Raw genomic sequence first — 15,396 nt, forward strand, 5'->3', positions numbered from 1 at the left:
CCTAAGCCACAAGAAACTGGGAGTCGTTGTTTTCAAGGGGTGGTCTAGTACGCTGGGTTTACAGGGTAAACTTTGTTGGCGTGGACTAATAGACTAGTCATCCAAGTTTGACACGGGTAGGCCCATAGAGATCTCTCCATGTAATTACGTTTCGTTCGTGTGGAACTAATCGTAATTTGTTTAGATAATCTTAACGGCTGAACTTGTAGTTTAGTAGTAATTATAGTATTTGTAATAGTACGGGTCCTTTGCAACTTTAGACACAACTTAGACTTTGTGAATGAGCTGTGCATTGGTCGTTGGTTTACTTGTGTTATACATAAATGGGTGTGCTCTGTTTTGGAGGTCAGACGATTGAACGGATTGAAGTCGGTGACATTTGTGTAAAGCTCCTTCAACTAATTATGTTTCTATGAATTATTATAAGGGAAGTTTCTTCGGTCGAGAGCAGGCGTATGCACGTATCAGAGTTGGGTTGTAACGTTGAGTTACTGTGGCTCTAATTGAGCCAATCGACATCCAATAAAATTCAATAACGCCTAGACTACGTCCGGATCCACTCGGGAAAGCCGTTAGTTTTTTAGTAATATGATATGTGTTAATTATGGATACTTGAAAAGGCTGATGTTTAACCATTTAAAGAAGAGTTATTCATTTTTTTATTCTGGGAATACATACAGTAATGTATCAGTGATTATAACATCTAAATGTTTAAACTGATGATGTAACAGTGAGCTGGTGTTGAGATCATTTCTGGTCTGAGGGCTCCTCCTCTGGTGGCTTCATGTTACAAGTGTTCAGGCTCTGAGGGGTTTTTGTTCAGCTCTACTGATGGTGTGTGTCACAGTGTGTCTCTGGCACAGTAATACACAGCAGAGTCTCCAGGCTGCACGCTCTGTCCGTTCAGAGTCACTGTTTTGCTGGAAGAGTCTAAGTCGATACTGAACTGGCTCTTCAGTGAATCTTTGTAGAATGAAGCTCCGGTGTGTTTCATTCCTATCCACTCCAGTCCTTTCCCTGCAGGCTGTCTGATCCAGGCTGTGTAGTAGCTGCTAAGAGAATAAGAGACCTGACAGGTGATGGTCAGACGTTGACCTGGCTGCACAGTCACAGAGGCTGGCTGTATCAACTGCTCACACTTCACACCTGTGGAGGGAAACATGTTGAATAGTGAGCGAGGTTAATAACAGTGAGCAGTCAGTGTGAGCGTTCTGTCAGTGTCTCTGCCTCAGTGAGACTCACAGGATCCAGCAGCCAGCAGCAGCAGCAGAGCTACAGAGAACATGGTTGGTGTTGAAGGTGACCTGATGGAGCTTCTCTTCTTCTGCTGCAGCTGACAGCATGATATCAAGTCTTTATAGCAGACTGTGAGGAAGTTCACTTTGCATAGAGAGGGACACTGACAGGCTATAAAAGAGGGACGGACTGTCCTGTCTCGAGTTGTCCAAGTGTGGATTCGTCTTATGAACATTTATTTTGGAAAGAAGGTATATTTATTGTTTGAAACTAAACTTAAAATTACAGTTTTGAACATCCCTGTTTTGTTCCCTTTGTCGGCAACCTTAAGCCTTATCGAAGTTATTCTTTCATTCTTCTTCTTTTTTTAATTATTATTATTTAGTAAAACGCTTCACACCTGCCTTACAAAATAACACATGGGAGTTATATGAACCCCTCCATTGACGCAGAAAAACACACGTTGGAAAAAGAGGAAGTCACTAACCACCAAACTCAACCGTTGCTTTCACATTGTGTGTTGGTAAAATGCAGTAGTGGTTTCTCATATTATTTTTGATTACATATCTTTTACTGACCCCTTTTGGTGACAGTAGGAATAATGTGTTTAACATTTTTGTAAAGCCTCTGTGCTTCCTTTAACCAGTGTGTGTATCTAGCACAGTAATACACAGCAGAGTCCCCAGGCTTTAAGCTGGACGGCCGCAGATGCACCATGCTGTTGGTATTATCTCTGGTGAATCCTACACGTCCTTGAACAATGCTTGCATTTATTGTTTTACTTCCATCGTAATAAATTAGACCCCACCACTGCAGTGGAGGGGATGGACTCCATAGTCTGGCCATTCAAAGCTGCAAAATAACCAGAAGGAAAAGAACACAAGTGACAAAAAGACAGGAATAAATGGCAGCGCTTTAAATGCTTCCAATTAAGTTTAAAATTAGGTGTATTGTTTTCGCACCATTTTTAAATAAACAAACATAACACATGACAAATAATATACAGTGAAGGAAGAGGCAAACATCCCACTGGGCTTTATTTGAATCCTCCACCTAAATCAAATGTTCAATGTTATATAAAACACAAAGTTAATATAAAAAAATAATGTGAATTTAGTAGTGATGGCAAACTAGAAAAGATGACATTGCAGCATGAACCTGAGCAACTTACAGGGCAGACAGAGGGCTGTCAGCAGAATCAGTCTGTCCATCTTCTCGAGACTGAAAAGAGAAACGCAGTGACCCAGACGTCAGTGGGGGGGACAGAAGTATACTCTCTGAAAACTCTGGATTTGCAATGGGAGGGGCTAATATTTTGGAATAAGGGAGTATTCAAATACATCTCTTGGATAAAAATGTGTTGCATGTAATTTCAGGCTTTTTAACGACATTGGTTTCTCTGACAAACCGACTCAAAGTCAAAGTCAACTTTAATGTCAATTTTTCTGTGTGTTTGAACAGACAGAGAGATCGAAATAACGTTTCCAACAATCCCGAATACAAAATACAATAATACAAAAAAAATAATACAAAAATACAAATATGTATAAATATGTATATCCTCTATATATACAATTAATTGACACATTTACACATATTCACACAAATTTAGACTCGCCTTCTAGGATAACTTTTGCTTGTGATTTGCAAAAAATATTCAATGAAGTATGAAATTACCATTTTCCCTTGACTGTTTCTGTTTCAACAAGCTCGTCTAGAGTGTAAAAATAATCGGTATAAGGAAGAAGACAAGGTGGACAAACACTCCAAACACAATCAGAAAATACCTCAATCAATCATTTGATATCTAACCAAATCACTTATAAAATGTCCTCCCATCATGCTACTGTGTCAAATGTTACATATTTACTTGAAATAGACAAAAGCTATTTATCATTTCACTGGCACTATTATGCTCATTTTCAGGTTCGTATTTGTATTCTGTGCCTCCACTGTGACATGTTTACAAGCTTTAATGTTCAAAAAGGTCTTTATTTTTGTGGTGTGGGAGGGAAAGTTGGGATTATAGTCTTTGCAGGCCATTTACATGTACAAAAACCTAACACTACAGGAAAGGGAAAACCCCAAAAAGCACTATAGGGCCCCTTTAAAAAAAGGCCAAGCATAATGATGCCGCAACTGATGTGCATATGTTTCACAAAAATATATAAAACTAGCATAGTAAGAGAAAGCAAATGTTATTTTACTCAGCCATTTAAATGTGTCTGTAGTGTAAGAAGCATGTGTTATGTAAAAAGATATGAGAATTGATTTCATAGAATGATCTGGCATTCAGCTCATGTTGTCAGATAATGCTGGTCCTGTTTATGTGCAGCACATACTGGCCCAACCAATTCCCTGTGTGGTTTTGTGTGATGGAATCAGTTAGTTCTTTCTTTCATGGGCCTCTCATTACATTACATTACATTACATGTTACTTTTATCCAAACTTACATACTCAATACTGCGGACAGGGGCGGACTGGGACTAAAAATCAGCCCGGGGCATCTCGACCGGCCCACTTCGGTACCACTAGTAAATTGTCAACAGGGGGGGGTGCTAGTGACTTATCCGACCGGCCCACATCGTCCGACCGGCCCACTTCGGTACCGGCCCATCGGGATTCGTCCCACAGCCTCCCTCTCATTCAATGCAACAGACAACTCCGCTTTATGAGCATTGCGTGTAGATTAAGAACATCTTCTTAAATTGCACAGAACCTTTAATTTTTCCAATGCATATATTGTTATGCAAGAGACTGATGATGTTTGTTCTCATGTGAAAATAAAGTGCTGCAATCATCATGCATGCTGAGATTAATAGTCACCACAGTGAAAAAAATCACTTACCTTTTTTAGATTAATATTATCTTATTTTCCCCTCACATATATAGAAATCACTTAAGCATATTTGCAGGGACATATGATTCCCAATCCTTTTAATAATAGTTTTTTTTTTCATCTCTCTTCCCATCTGTTGTATTCTGATAGCGGTAAAAGCTTTGCACAGACATCAAGTCATGTACTCAAATGTCATGTACTCAAATGCACCAATTGAAAGTACTTATTGGCTGAGATCTCATGATGTTGTTCTATTAAATGTGCCAAGTGCTAGGACTGTCTTAGGGAAGAAAGCTTTTAGTTGTGCAGCTCCACTAACTTGGAACAGTCTGCAAACATGTTTAAAACTGAGCACTATGGTTCCCCTGCATCATTTTAAAAGTCAGCTGGGTGACATGCTGTTTGATACTCCTGGTACCTGTCACTGTAAATAGAGTTTGTAAACTGTACCCTGTACATTATGTTGTATGTCATCCTTATTGTTGTTCTGTTGTTTTTATATTACATGTGTAACTAATGTCCTGCAGGTCACCCTTGAAAAAGAGATTTTTTGATCTCAAGGGGCTTTCACCTGGTTAAATACAGGCTACAAACAAACAAACCACATGAAAGGATTCAAAAAACTGCAACTGCAAACACATGTATTTCCTTTTTTCAAATTATTAAGGATTTAAATGAAAATATGCGGAGAGAAAGTATTTGTTATCAGTGAAAAGTGTAAAAACTGTGTAATATATATATGATTACAGGAGTTGTTGTTCATGGTATTTAGATTATTCTATATGAAAAAGCTTTTGAAACAACAGTAGTGTTTGTATATGAAATTCCATATACGCACAGTTTTAAGCCCATCTTTCTCTTCTCGGCCAAAGCTGCAGAGATAATCCATAAGAGACCTCATCCCGACTCTGGCGTACGCAGATCACTGCTGTTTACGCTTTACACACAGACACATGCTCGCACAGGGAGAAAAGAAAACGACTGGATGATAGAAGGACATAGAATTAATCTTAGGACATTTACAAACACAAGTAGACCAGGGTCTCCACTGAAGCTTTCATCATGAGTATTAAACAAGCCTGCATCTTTCTCAGGGGAGGATCAAGGAGACAAGTAAGATATATTTTTTTTACAGTACAGTTTATGAGTTCATTTCATTTTACTCAGTCTTAAAAGTGTTTTCTCTTTACCAAAAGTATAATCATTGTTCTCTTATTGGTTTATCAGGAATGTATTTCTCACTATCATCTGATCATTTTGTATGAAAGAAATGTTTTGTGAATATGGTTATTCTTTTAAGGGGTCAATTTGAGCTAATGGCACAAGTTTTAACCGAGTCTCGTGTGGAGTAGATTGAGAAGGCAAACTTTTTATCCAGAGCTCAGTTTTTGTGCTTTTTCCATGATGTTAAAAAAATATGTTTACAAAAAAACGTTATAATTTATATACAAATTAGAATATATTTTCACAGATTATAATCTGAATTGTTTACTTTACATACCATTTTTTTTTTTTACAGAAATTTGAATGATGTGCTGATGTAGTAATCCTAAAATTAATATACTTTACATTTGATCTGGGAATCAATTAGAAAGGATACTGTAAGATTAAAAAAAAAATGTTTTCAGAAAGGATTGAACAGATTACATACGTACAAATTAAGTACATAAAGCTTAGTTCATCTATATATAGGACCTGATCGTAAACCCGTGTTTGGAATAACACATGTATATTGTTTGTTCAGAAATAGCAAGTTGATACATAACATTTATACCAGTATACTCCATATATTATATCACATATAAATAATAGTCATAGATCATGTGTAGCTTAAAAAACAAAGAAGCAAATGCATTCTTCTCATACTTTCTTCAATATTACAAAATGATGTCCCTGAAGCTCACACAATATGTTTCACAAGTGAATGAAATGATGTGAGTCTTTAATTATTACATACTGACAATTCATGTGAACAACAATATTACATTTACAAAAAGACCATATGCACCTTTTAAGCAGCTTAAATAAACACCTTAATGTTCAGAGAGGCAGTGAAAATATTAATACAACAAATTTAAAAAAAAAGTGTTCGTCAAAGAGCATAGCTGAGAAATATTGGAATCATTTGCTGTAATGAAATACAAAGTTAAATTATTATAATTTGGGTGGTTGTACTTTAATGAAAGTGGTCAAATAAAATGGGTGAAAGAAATGGTTGCCCATCCTAAAAACACATGTTAAAAAATGATTTTACACGTAAAGATCTGGTCCAATTTAACAGAGTGTGTTCAGATTGCTCTTTCAGTAATTCCAAAAAGGCTTCATTCTTAGTCTGCGATACACATCCGTATATGTATGAACGGAGCTGATAGGTGGGCATGCCTTGACACAATGTAGATATTTGCAGAAATCACAAAAGTTGTCAAATGTGTGGTTAACTACTATTTCAAATACCTTCTAACAACATATCCTACTTCTGTCCATTCTGGTTTTGCAGACAAGGGCTCTTACAAACGATGAGATTGAAGGTAGTTATTTGTTTGCTTTCAGATACACTTGAAACGTGTTGTGTTACATTGTTCTCAATCTAGCAAGTTTCAAATTCTAGTCACAAGCATCTCAATGATGTCTCCCTTTTAGAGTTACGTGAAGCTTTCGTAGAGTTTGATAAAGACAAGGATGGTTTCATATCCTGCAAAGACTTGGGGAACCTGATGAGGACGATGGGGTACATGCCCACTGAAATGGAGCTCATTGAACTCAGTCAGAACATCAACATGAACTGTGAGTAATACAGGAGGGTCTCCCTTGTAAATGAGATCGATGATCTCAAGGGACCAATCTGGCTAAATAAAGGTTTGAAATGAAATGAAATGAATACCCTCCAATGTATGACTGGAAAACAAACACATATGTCAAACTCCATTAGTGCCAATCAAGTTGGTTATTAAAGAACTTATAACATCTGAAACCCATCATTATAACTTAGATATCTCCCTTTTTATTACAAATATAATACAGTTTTGTAGTTTAAACAAGCAAATTCATTATCTGGTATATGGTTTTGAAAATATCTTCAAGACTGATAGACTACAGGAAACGTGTCTTTCACGCTCTCCTTACCAAGGGTCTCCTGGGACGACGAATTACATTTGCATATTTATATTTCGAAAGTAGCCTGACAGAACAGAGGAGCGGAGTACAGATATATAATCTTATACTCGATATCTTACAGTTAGATGTGAACCATGCATAAAGCATTTGCATTTCACTGTGATTTAGAATAAGTCAATCATTTATAACAAAGACGATAAATGTCCAGGAGAAGTGTGCTTGCATGTTTGATCAAAATTATCAAAGTGCAGCAGAGTGAAATGTAATGCATTAAAACAGAGAGTCACTAATTACCAGAGATACAAAAAAAGTATTCACGATGATATTAAAGTGCTTTTCCTCTGTCTGATCGCTGCTCAAAGTAATATTTCATTATTTGTCTTATCCCAGTGGGGGGACATGTGGACTTTGAGGATTTTGTGGAGCTAATGACCCCCAAGCTCGTGGCTGAAACTGCAGGGATGATCGGGTTGAAGGAACTTAAAGACGCATTTCGAGAGGTGAGCTCAGCACACCTATTCTCACTCTTTCTGGTCTTTGGCACCTCATGGTGGATGTAACATGAACATACTGTAACATCTGAAAATCCAGCAAAACGTTTGATTGCAAAGTGAGTCTGAATTGTCCACAAGCTTTGCAATGGTTTGTTTTTCCTTGACCTCGCTCCTGTAGTTTGATTTGGACGGTGACGGTAGTATCACATCTGGGGAGCTGAGACATGCCATGATAAAGTTATTAGGAGAGCAGACCTGCAAAAAAGAAATCGAGGCGGTGGTCAGAGAAGCTGACAACAATGGAGACGGAACAGTGGACTTTGAAGGTTAGTAACAAACACACACAAACACACATGCATGAAAAAAGATGTGTGTATTTCATTTGAAGCAAGATAAATGTAATCAATCATCTTTGGTTGAAATAAATGCTTTTAAGTGTTAAAGAAAAGATGCAGGGCTCTGGTATAAGCTAACTCTGACAACACAATGTCTGCCATGAAGAAATACACTCTTTAATGCCAAAGCTGAACTTAGTGTGTAGCTTTGTGATTTGTTTTAGTTTGAAATACTGTACAAGAATGTAGCTAATCAATATCCCATTGATTGTCTTTACAGAGTTTGTGAAAATGATGTCACAGAAATGAGGACAAGGATGATTCTCGATGATCACGAATAGAAAGAAGTATTTTTATTCAATTCTATGATAACGTACTTCTTATGAATACTTGTATTTATGTTATTGTTGTTTAATTTTCATCTGTGTCATGTGGAGCTCAATTTATTAAAGTATGCAAACAAATGTCGTCGTTGTGTTCAAATGGATGAATAAACAGATGTTAAGGTTTAAGCAGTAGCTCCAAACGGCTACCCACTACTTTTCAGTTTTGCAAATTCTAAAACGTTGTGGTGCCGATTCAGTCAGCTGTTCAAAAAGTAATAAATGAATGATATAAGAAATGTGATGTCTAGCTAAGCATGTCGGTGTAAGCCTATTTCTTTCTAAGGATATCTGTTGTTATTTATCCAAGTTGAGTAGTTGTGGAAAACAATATCCCCTCATCCTACTCCAGCCGGCTGTAGAAAGGGTCTGCAGTGAATTTAATCGGATCCAGAGGACATAATCTGAGGATGTTTAGCGCTGACCTCGCCAAAAGTAAGGGTTACATCTGTCTGATGACACCTGTAGGAAATAATCTCAGCAGGACCGAGAATCCTCTGCCGCCTCGCTCCCATGCTCCTATCCCATCTGCTTTAAGAAGTATTATGTAAATATTAGACATTTTTAGTTACTTCTCACTTTGAGGATTCAGATTAGTTTGACAAAATATAATTGAGCAAAAACATGTCTGGTTGAGCTCCCCAGCATTTCATAAATGGGATATTACCAGCGACAACATTCGTGAGGCTAACACATTAATGTATTGCTCATTATAATCTTGTGATATACAGTATTCCAATATTATGACATAATGACCTTTTTCTCTTTTGGCAGTTTGAGTATATTTTGATGCCAATACATCTCAGTTGTTCTACACTGTTAATGTTATGCATTGAATAAAAAATGTCCCTTAACATTAGTCAGGGGTCATTAGTTTACTCAATAACAGACCGTTTAGACCGACCTTTACAGCTTAACTCAATCTGAATCCATTTGATTTATTTAACAAGCCGATTATTATTCATTTGAACAAATATGGCTATTATTCGGAGTGGCAGATTGCCAACGACGATAAATAACAGATTTATTTCCAACCTCTTTGTTCATTTGGCATCGTTCACAAAACATAATCCCCCTATGGTCGCTAATGCTTTTGCATAACACAAAAGGCCAATACGAACATTGTGGTGAGAGATAAAAGCTATTTCTGTCTTGACAATAATAATGGTCCTAATCTTTTGAGAGCGTCAAGATTGTGGAAAACCCCCACTGAGCGTTATGGAGTCAACATGACATGCAATGGCTGGAAAACAAAACGATATTGGTTCACGTGGTGACCAATATTAAGAATTAAAACATTGTTTGTAGAAGATATACATATGTCAGAAAAGATTTTAAAGCATTGCAGATAAAGATGAGCTTGTTATATTATAATGTGGGGGAGAGTTTTGCTTATTTAATATTATCAAGTATTTTTCTACAAGACAGCCACCCCTTATAGCTAAGCTATTTCAGTTTTTATACAATTAGCTTGAAAGTAAAATCCTACACAGGTCAGAAGCTAAACGTCCCATGTTGTACAAATCACACGTCATGAAACAACATCATACAACCACATATAAACGATCTCTGGAATATAATCTGTCTCTCTGGGCTGGATTAGTTCAGTCTCTGTAATCCTCATCATGGGACCCTCAGATGAGCAGATGGCAGATAAGACAAGATCACCACTCTAATTCTCATCTACTAAGTAACCAAAAAAAGCAATAAGAGCTGAATCTGAATGTGAAAGTTTGATATGTGAGTGTGTTTAAATCAAAACCATATTCACTTTTGGCCATTTCCATGGAGAATGGTGTTATTTTAAACAATCAAAGTATTAAACAGGCTATTTTTCTGTAATAAAAACAATGTGATATCTTAAAACCAATCACGGATATGTTGCATACATACTCTTGTTTTCACACACAGTCCATACTGATTCATTTCATGCATTTATTAGTTATTTGGATTCCAAAATACCTGAATGTCTGCATGACATACAAGCGTAAACCACAGGCACACCACCAACAAAAAAATAGATTTATAATGACATACAAGCATATGTAGAGGTAATAAGAAGAGAAGGAATAACCACAGTGTGTTAATATACGTTTGGCATTCGTGTTGGAAAATAAATAGAAGTATATATGTTTTTCTTGTTTTCACAGTTTTTTGGTTGAACTATAGATAATCATCCCGTGCTAACTCGTGTGTTTGTGTGCATGCGTCCAGGGATCAGGACAGATAGGTTTCACATGCAAATAGCATTCACTAACATATGACGTCAAGAAACAATTTACAACTACACCAGATCTGCTCTTTTTAGATTGGATCTCATTGCACTTGCAGGTGATATCAGCTCCTAGTTTGCAGCAAAACGTTCTAGCATTTAACACTTCCTCACATGATCCATAATAATACGCACATCTTGTTGTAGATCTTAAAACCAACACCACTTGAAAGCATGGTCAATGGCTTGTGTAATTCTTAGGGCAGATACACACAGTGATTCATCGACTGGAATGAGATGCATCACCTACAACTAGCAGCTGGGTAAGGCATCCCTGCCTGATGAGTATCGGTATTTGGCAGCAGCAGCTTCAGAGGTCGGGGTTGAACATGAAGTCCAAAGCTTGTCTCTCTGCTGCAGCCACATTTGGATGCCAGAGGTCCACACTCAAAATGACTCGGGGTCCCGAATCTGGAGACCCTTTACAAATAGACGTAGATGCAACATTAGGTAAATGTGTGACAGAAACGAGTCATGGTTCAACTGTTGAGAACAACTCAAGTAAAAGAGCAACATCTTTAAAGGTCCACTATTATACTGTTTTTCATCAATATCTTATAGGTCTCAGATATAATCAAAACATGTCTCTGAAGTGTTTGGCTCCAAACACCAAACAGATCATTGCAGCATCCCATAATCCCCTCTGTTTCAGCCCTGTTTCCAAAGTGCTGATTCTCTGTCTGTTAGATGCCAAGGCACACAGGGATAGGAGCCCCTCCCCACGCCTCGAGAGATATTTGAGCTACAAAGAACACAATGGTGCTCTAGGAGGACATTCGGGTGATAAGGGGGGTGGGGTTACCTTGGTTGGTGATTGGCTAATGGTTACAAGCCAAAAAAACGTTATGACATCATAAAGTGGCCAAAATCTGATCAGCTCATTTTCATATAAATGGATCAGGACAAAAAGAGAGAGAATCTTTTTTCCTGAAACTTTCAGAATCTCTTTCCACAGAGGGGACACATGTTGATGTAGAAGAGACATGGAAAAGTGAGTTTTGCATCACAGGTGACCTTTAAAACAAAACCAAGGACACTCACATTTTAAATTCACAATCTGCTTATGTAGATCATGCATTACAGTACATGACATTTTAATAGTCATTCACCTGTAATGATAAGTGTACTAATAAAAGCATTCAAAATAATGTTATAGGTGTTTATTTGTTGAAGTGACTCAGGTGGACTAACCCTTGTGGGAGACGGTGTGGAGGAAGGAGTCGTCAACCAGGAGGCAGTGCCCCTCCGACCAGCACTGAGGCTCCCCTCCCACCACCAGCTCACACAGGGAGGGAGTCTGCAGACCTACCAAAGTGACATCTGTTTAAACTTTGGAACACAAAGTATTGTGGTTACAATCAGCTGAAAAGATCACGCACTATTGTCCTCTCTTTGTTCACAATGGAAAGGATTACAGCCAGATGGAACAAACTAACTGTGCTGAGGACAAAATATCCCCTGACCCACAAAGAACCACATTGTGCAAAGCTTGAGTACTTAAAACTAAATGCAGGAAAAAAACCACAATGATTTCTTTTTACTTACCAAGATGACAACGTAGGCGAGTATTAGTGGGTCCGTAGGAACTACCCAACGTGGCTCCGGGCCCTAACAGCCAAAATCCAGCAGATCCTAAAGAGTTGCTGCTGATGAACGTACGCAGAGAGAGAAGAGTCCGGTAGGTGCAAGGACAGGAGCGACAGTTTCCTGCCACAGAAACACCTGCGCTGTATAAAGAAAACACTGCCTGGCCCTGAAAGAGACAATGCCTTATGACTCAGATACACATATACTTGAGAGTAACACAGGATCAATCAATGTATACTCCTATAAATATCAGAGCTTGACCTCTAATAGAGATCAAATGAACGATACTTATCACAAGAAAACTAAAACATACTTTAGTTTTTTGTCTATTGGCTGAATTGAGAATGATTGAACCATCTTTGTTGTGGTTGCAGAATTAGAAAACTAATCCAAAAAGTCTCAGTAGCATACAACTATACTTGCATAGGTTAAGGTCTGGATTCAAATATCAATGTGTGTTTTCTGTACGTGAGAAATTGGACACTTAACCACGTTGTGCTGGTGTCATTTCTGGTGACAGTATTATGGAAGCTTACAATCATTTGTATACATATGATGTTAGTGTTTTTCGCTCGGTACCTTTTCTTGTAGTGGGGCCTGAAAGATTTAAGTTGCGTACCTTTGGTCCCACACAGGTCCAGCCTAGTTTTGAGTCGATGCCCCGCTGGTATACAGCCTTGAATTCAGCCAAGATTGCAGAATAGTTGGCTTCCAAGAGCTCAATGTCATGCCGATGAGCATCTCTTGGGAAGAAAGGAACACTTGGGACATCTGGCAGGAAGAAGAAATTAGGCTTCTGTATAGCAGAGTGATCGTTCAGATGGACCTGAAGCGACAGCAAAAAGGCAATCAATAATTCACAATGTTTCCTTTCTCCGCTGTTTACCCTTCAAACAGAAAGCACTTCCAAATGAGGTGTTATGATGCGTTTACACGAGATTAAACATGCTTTGACAACATGTTCAATTCCATGCGATATAACATTAGATACACACGCACGGATTAAACGTGTACCTGCTCACGGAGGCTCTTATGAATGCGGCCCATGCCCACCCAACTGTAGCGCTTGGCATACTCTTGCAGGGCTGCGTACAGTTTCTTGGCTTCTGCAGATGCCTGAGCTGGGAACAAGGCATGACTCATCACTGGGGTGAGGTATCCTTGTCCCTGCTCCTCATCCTCCTCAGTTTCCATGGAAATAAAGGGAGTAATCTGATCACTTCTCAACAGCTTGGATCGTGCACTACACTTGGTTCCATCACAGCTACCGCCACGGGACATAATAGACCGCCTTGAGCCCGATTTAAGCTTTCCGGCATGTGCGTGACCTGGGATGGGCAGGTCGGACCCCATCCGATAGCAGTGCCACAGGAAGAGGAGCAGCAGAGTCCACAGAAGGCCACTCAGGGAATGGACACCCAGCTCGACATACGGAGGCACGGCCAGCGTGTTCATTGAGTCCATCCTTTAAATGTGTGAGAATCTAATATACTGAAACAGAAACAGACCAAGAGTTTATGGAAATCCTTGTTAAAATGGCAAAGTGCAATGCAATCTTCTCAGACTAAACATCAGTAAAATACAAATTATATATATATATTTTACTGGTCTGGAACCAATTCCTTTGGTCACTCCAGACTTTAAACATCCCAAACTAGTAGCCTTGAAGGTGCTGTTTCCAATAAGTGGTGTTATTTGTAACATAACATAAACAACAGTGTTAAGAGTTCTATACGATATCTTTTGGCTACTGAAATCCTAACAGATCATTATAAGTGTCTCTTTTTGCCAACAAGCTCAGCCTGAAGGTAATGATGGAGTGTCCCAAATTCAAAAAGCCCACTGGCTCATTTATTTTCTGAACTTTAATTATTTTCAGGGTCACAGGAGGCGGAAGCCTATCCCAGCATGCACTTAGTAGAAATTAGTGAAACAGTCATGACATGTTGCCAGTCCATCACGCAGCCACTAACCCTTTTGCTAAATTGTCTCTGACTGCACGGTGTTATGTAAGCTCTGCTCTCGAACCTCTCTGAGCAGACTAGCTGTCGATCTAAAGATTTCACAGCAGGAAATGTTCTGGAGTCAATTTACACTGTTGGTGGCCAGTTCAGATTCAATGTATGTTTCTTTCCTTTAAAATCCCCTAAATGTATTATATCTAACTAAAGTAAATGATAAAACCCGTATTAAATGTCGTTCTTGGTTGCTTATCTGCTTTAGTTCACAAAAGTTGTTCTCATTGCCTCAACTTTTGTCTCACTATGACTTTTTTATTGTGAACATAGTCAATGAAATCCTAAAAGTTGGAACATGTGTCTTTGTCAATTTACTTTCAGCTATAAAAGAATGAATCTAAGCAATATTAACACCACATTGGTAGTAATAAAATTAATTGTATGTCTATTCGAATGTAAAGTGCAGTCAATAAGTGCATTCTGGTCCAATATATATATCGTATATCAGCTACAACTGTTTATTTATAAATGACAATTTCAAAATAAACAGATAACAGAGCAGACCAAGTTATGTTCTGTGAGCATCGCAGACACTGTGTGTGTGTGTGTGTGTGTGTGTGTGTGTGTGTGTGTGTGTGTGTGTGTGTGTGTGTGTGTGTGTGTGTGTGTGTTTTAAGTGGGAGGGCTCTTTCCTCTTAGGCTTTTCCCAACAAATTCGTTTTGTAGTTACGTCAATTGCATTCGATGTGGTGATACTTCCTACAGGAAACACCTATAGGCTACGCATGCTAAAGATGTTTCACTAATTCTGATTTAGGGTCGTTTTTTATGTGCAATCGCTTCAGCATTCATTTTGTTACTTGCTCTGCGCCAGCCCCCACAGCTCAGCTGGTTCATGTATAATGTCCGCATCCCATGTTAGCGCAAACATCCACCCATTACATGAAACCGCGGCACACGAATGTTCGCCATGCAAACCGTGTATGGCACATGCAGGCTTTTAAATGAGCAAACATACACGATGTACCCCCTGCGTGCCGCCTCTCACATCTCTGTCTGATTACCTTGGTGCACCGTGCAGCGCTGTGTCGGACCCACTTCAGCACCGTGCTGGTGGACAGCTCCTCCAGCGCTCACTGACAAAATGTGGATATCTCCCGCGCGCCGCTGCAGTTAC

The 15,396-nt window shown here is 38.6% G+C and overlaps 2 protein-coding genes and 1 gene segment (V, D, J or C); 1 reads left to right on the forward strand and 2 right to left on the reverse strand.

Annotated features, from left to right (window-relative positions):
- Nucleotides 1–690: 690 nt before the first annotated feature.
- Nucleotides 691–1,322, reverse strand: LOC104945274 (Ig heavy chain V region 5A-like). The segment is given in 2 exon segments: nucleotides 691–1,146; nucleotides 1,243–1,322. Coding segments are annotated over 2 exon segments (348 nt in total).
- Nucleotides 1,323–5,138: 3,816 nt separating this feature from the next.
- On the forward strand, nucleotides 5,139–8,328 carry cabp5b (calcium binding protein 5b). Its single transcript, XM_010770923.1, has 6 exons — nucleotides 5,139–5,189; nucleotides 6,574–6,604; nucleotides 6,717–6,860; nucleotides 7,581–7,690; nucleotides 7,863–8,010; nucleotides 8,300–8,328. The coding sequence occupies exons 1-6, from the start codon at nucleotides 5,139–5,141 to the stop codon at nucleotides 8,326–8,328; spliced, it is 513 nt and encodes a 170-aa protein (XP_010769225.1).
- Nucleotides 8,329–10,340: 2,012 nt separating this feature from the next.
- Nucleotides 10,341–15,375, reverse strand: asphd1 (aspartate beta-hydroxylase domain containing 1). Its single transcript, XM_010770925.1, has 6 exons — nucleotides 15,284–15,375; nucleotides 13,276–13,752; nucleotides 12,881–13,087; nucleotides 12,220–12,427; nucleotides 11,866–11,979; nucleotides 10,341–11,094 (listed from the first exon to the last, which is right to left on the reverse strand). The coding sequence occupies exons 2-6, from the start codon at nucleotides 13,723–13,725 to the stop codon at nucleotides 10,985–10,987; spliced, it is 1,089 nt and encodes a 362-aa protein (XP_010769227.1). The 5' UTR covers nucleotides 13,726–13,752; nucleotides 15,284–15,375; the 3' UTR covers nucleotides 10,341–10,984.
- Between the last annotated feature and the right edge of the window lie 21 nt (nucleotides 15,376–15,396).

This window comes from Notothenia coriiceps, unplaced genomic scaffold (genome assembly GCF_000735185.1).
Source record: "Notothenia coriiceps isolate Sejong01 unplaced genomic scaffold, NC01 NC01_scaffold00009379, whole genome shotgun sequence".
NCBI classification, from domain to species: domain Eukaryota; kingdom Metazoa; phylum Chordata; class Actinopteri; order Perciformes; family Nototheniidae; genus Notothenia; species Notothenia coriiceps.

Excerpts from the sequence above, each read along its gene's own strand:
- cabp5b (XM_010770923.1), top strand. The coding sequence starts at position 5,139 with ATGAGTATTAAACAAGCCTGCATCTTTCTCAGGGGAGGATCAAGGAGA. Across the intron at positions 6,861-7,580 it reads TCAGAACATCAACATGAACT|TGGGGGGACATGTGGACTTT; the intron begins GTGAGTAATACA and ends GTCTTATCCCAG. Across the intron at positions 8,011-8,299 it reads CGGAACAGTGGACTTTGAAG|AGTTTGTGAAAATGATGTCA; the intron begins GTTAGTAACAAA and ends TTGTCTTTACAG.
- asphd1 (XM_010770925.1), bottom strand. The coding sequence starts at position 13,725 with ATGGACTCAATGAACACGCTGGCCGTGCCTCCGTATGTCGAGCTGGGT. Across the intron at positions 11,980-12,219 it reads TCGCCTACGTTGTCATCTTG|GTCTGCAGACTCCCTCCCTG; the intron begins GTAAGTAAAAAG and ends TCACTTTGGTAG. Across the intron at positions 11,095-11,865 it reads CCACACCGTCTCCCACAAGG|GGTCTCCAGATTCGGGACCC; the intron begins GTTAGTCCACCT and ends CTATTTGTAAAG.